At 64.7% G+C, this 1,952-nt stretch overlaps 1 protein-coding gene across 1 annotated transcript in view; it reads right to left on the reverse strand.

Annotated features, from left to right (window-relative positions):
* The window catches only part of EMIHUDRAFT_470312 (hypothetical protein), a gene marked incomplete at its 3' end in the record, with an annotated part of 3,331 nt that continues 1,379 nt past the window's right edge, over window positions 1–1,952 (reverse strand). The window contains exon 2 of the mRNA XM_005769582.1: window positions 1–538. Within this exon, the coding sequence (XP_005769639.1) occupies window positions 1–538 (538 nt within the window). The remainder of the gene's footprint in view (window positions 539–1,952) is intronic.

Raw genomic sequence — 1,952 nt, forward strand, 5'->3', positions numbered from 1 at the left:
TCAACTTCTTGCAGGCGCCGCCTTGGGGGACTTGCGTGCGGCCATCCAGTTCGCTGCACGGCGGCGGCGGCGGCGGAGCTGGGGGAGGCGGCGATGGCGGCGGCGGCGACGGCGGCCCAGGCGGTGCGGCTGAGGCGAAGACGTAGAACTTGCACACCGTCAGCCCCGCCGCAGACGGCCGGTTGAGGTAGATGTAGCGCCCCAACGCGTTGATCTCCACCTCCAACATCACGTTCGACGACACGCTCACGTCTGACTTCACCAGCGCGTTGCCCGTGTACGTCTCCGCCGTCGAGCCGAGATAGATGTCGACGTCCGTCAGCCGCTCCGCGCAGCAGTCGTTGCGGTTCTGCAGCCGCACGTAGCGCACATACGCCTCGCTCCCGAGGTCGACGCCCCACCATTGGCTTGTGTAGTGGCCGCACTCGGCCCACGGCCGTCCCGTCGTGCTGTCGGCGTATGACAGGTCGTTCACGGGCGCCTGCTTGTCGAAGGAGCTCGAGTCCTGGTACGTGGTGGCCGTGCGAAGGTCGAGCAGCTGCACGTCAGGCGGCGGCGGCGGCGGCAGCCGAGGCGGCGATACGGGCGGAGGGTCAGCCATACAGCGGCGACAGCAGCGGCGGGCCCTGCCACAGTGGAACGCCGCAGAAGGCGAGCGGCAAAACCACACGCCGCCCCCCCCAAAAAGAATTTTGCGATCGGCAGGGGGCATCCCCCGAGGCCCCGCCCCAGGAGTTGCGGCGGCCGGCGCCGCCACCAGGCCCGCCCCCGCCACCACCGCCTCCGCCCTCGCCGCTGGAGCGACCGCTGGGTCGAGGAGCCGCCCCTGAGGTTCTACACCAGGCGGTGCGGCCGCCAGTGCCGCCATCGTTTCCGCCACCCACACTGCCATTTCCGCCCCCGCCACTGGAACGGCTGCAGGGTCGTGGGGCCGCCCCAGCGGCTTCACACCAGGCGTTTTGGCCGCGAGGGCCGCCACCGTGCCCGCCGCCCCTGCCACCGCCTCCACCCCCGCCGCCGGCGGGGCCGCCGCCGTATGGACCCGCTCGGAATAACCTGGGGGGTCCGGGACCGCCCCGCCGGAGGCTGGTGTACCCGGGAGGAGGAGATGGGGGAGGGGATTTACCGCGGTACGATAGCGGACCCGCCGGCGAACCGGAAAGCCGAGGCCGGAGGGCCCCAGGGGGGGCTTGGGGTCAGTTGTCGGAGGAGGTGAGAGCAAATAACACCAATTCCAAAAGTAGCTGGCCCCATATGGGGATGCCGAGGGCATACGCCGTGTTTTCAAGAAGCCTCTTACCATGCGGCATCATGTCAAAGAGGAGGGCGAAACCCAGGAAGTCAACTGCAGTCCTGCGGTCGTACAACCAACCCCACAAGCGCCGTAGCGCTTTGTCGATTTTATTGGGCGTTGGCCGTTCCTCAAGCGTCTTCCTTGCATTTATGTCCAGTATCAGTTGCCTCATCTCATTCTCTTCGTCTCTTTCTCCAGTTCTGTTGTCTTGTCTAAATTCTGTTTTACGGACCCACTCTTGTTCTTCGATACCCAGGAACGGTTGGGCCCTATCCTCAAGCTCCTTTCTTTCGAGGTTCAATCAGAAAGGGAGAGAGAGAGAGAGAGAGAGAGAGAGAGAGAGAGAGAGAGAGAGAGAGAGAGAGAGAGAGAGAGAGAGAGAGAGAGAGAGAGAGAGAGAGAGAGAGAGAGAGAGAGAGAGAGAGAGAGAGAGAGAGAGAGAGAGAGAGAGAGAGAGAGAGAGAGAGAGAGAGAGAGAGAGAGAGAGAGAGAGAGAGAGAGAGAGAGAGAGAGAGAGAGAGAGAGAGAGAGAGAGAGAGAGAGAGGCTTGGTCGCCTCGGCAAACGTCTCGCTCGCGCGGTGATACGTCTCCTCCAGCCGCTGCCCGCGCTGCTCGCGCAGCCGCGAGGCGAGCTCGCTCAGCCTGAGAGAGGAGGAG

The sequence above is a fragment of the Emiliania huxleyi genome, assembly GCF_000372725.1.
Source record: "Emiliania huxleyi CCMP1516 unplaced genomic scaffold EMIHUscaffold_415, whole genome shotgun sequence".
In the NCBI taxonomy this organism is placed as follows: Eukaryota; Haptophyta; order Isochrysidales; family Noelaerhabdaceae; genus Emiliania; species Emiliania huxleyi.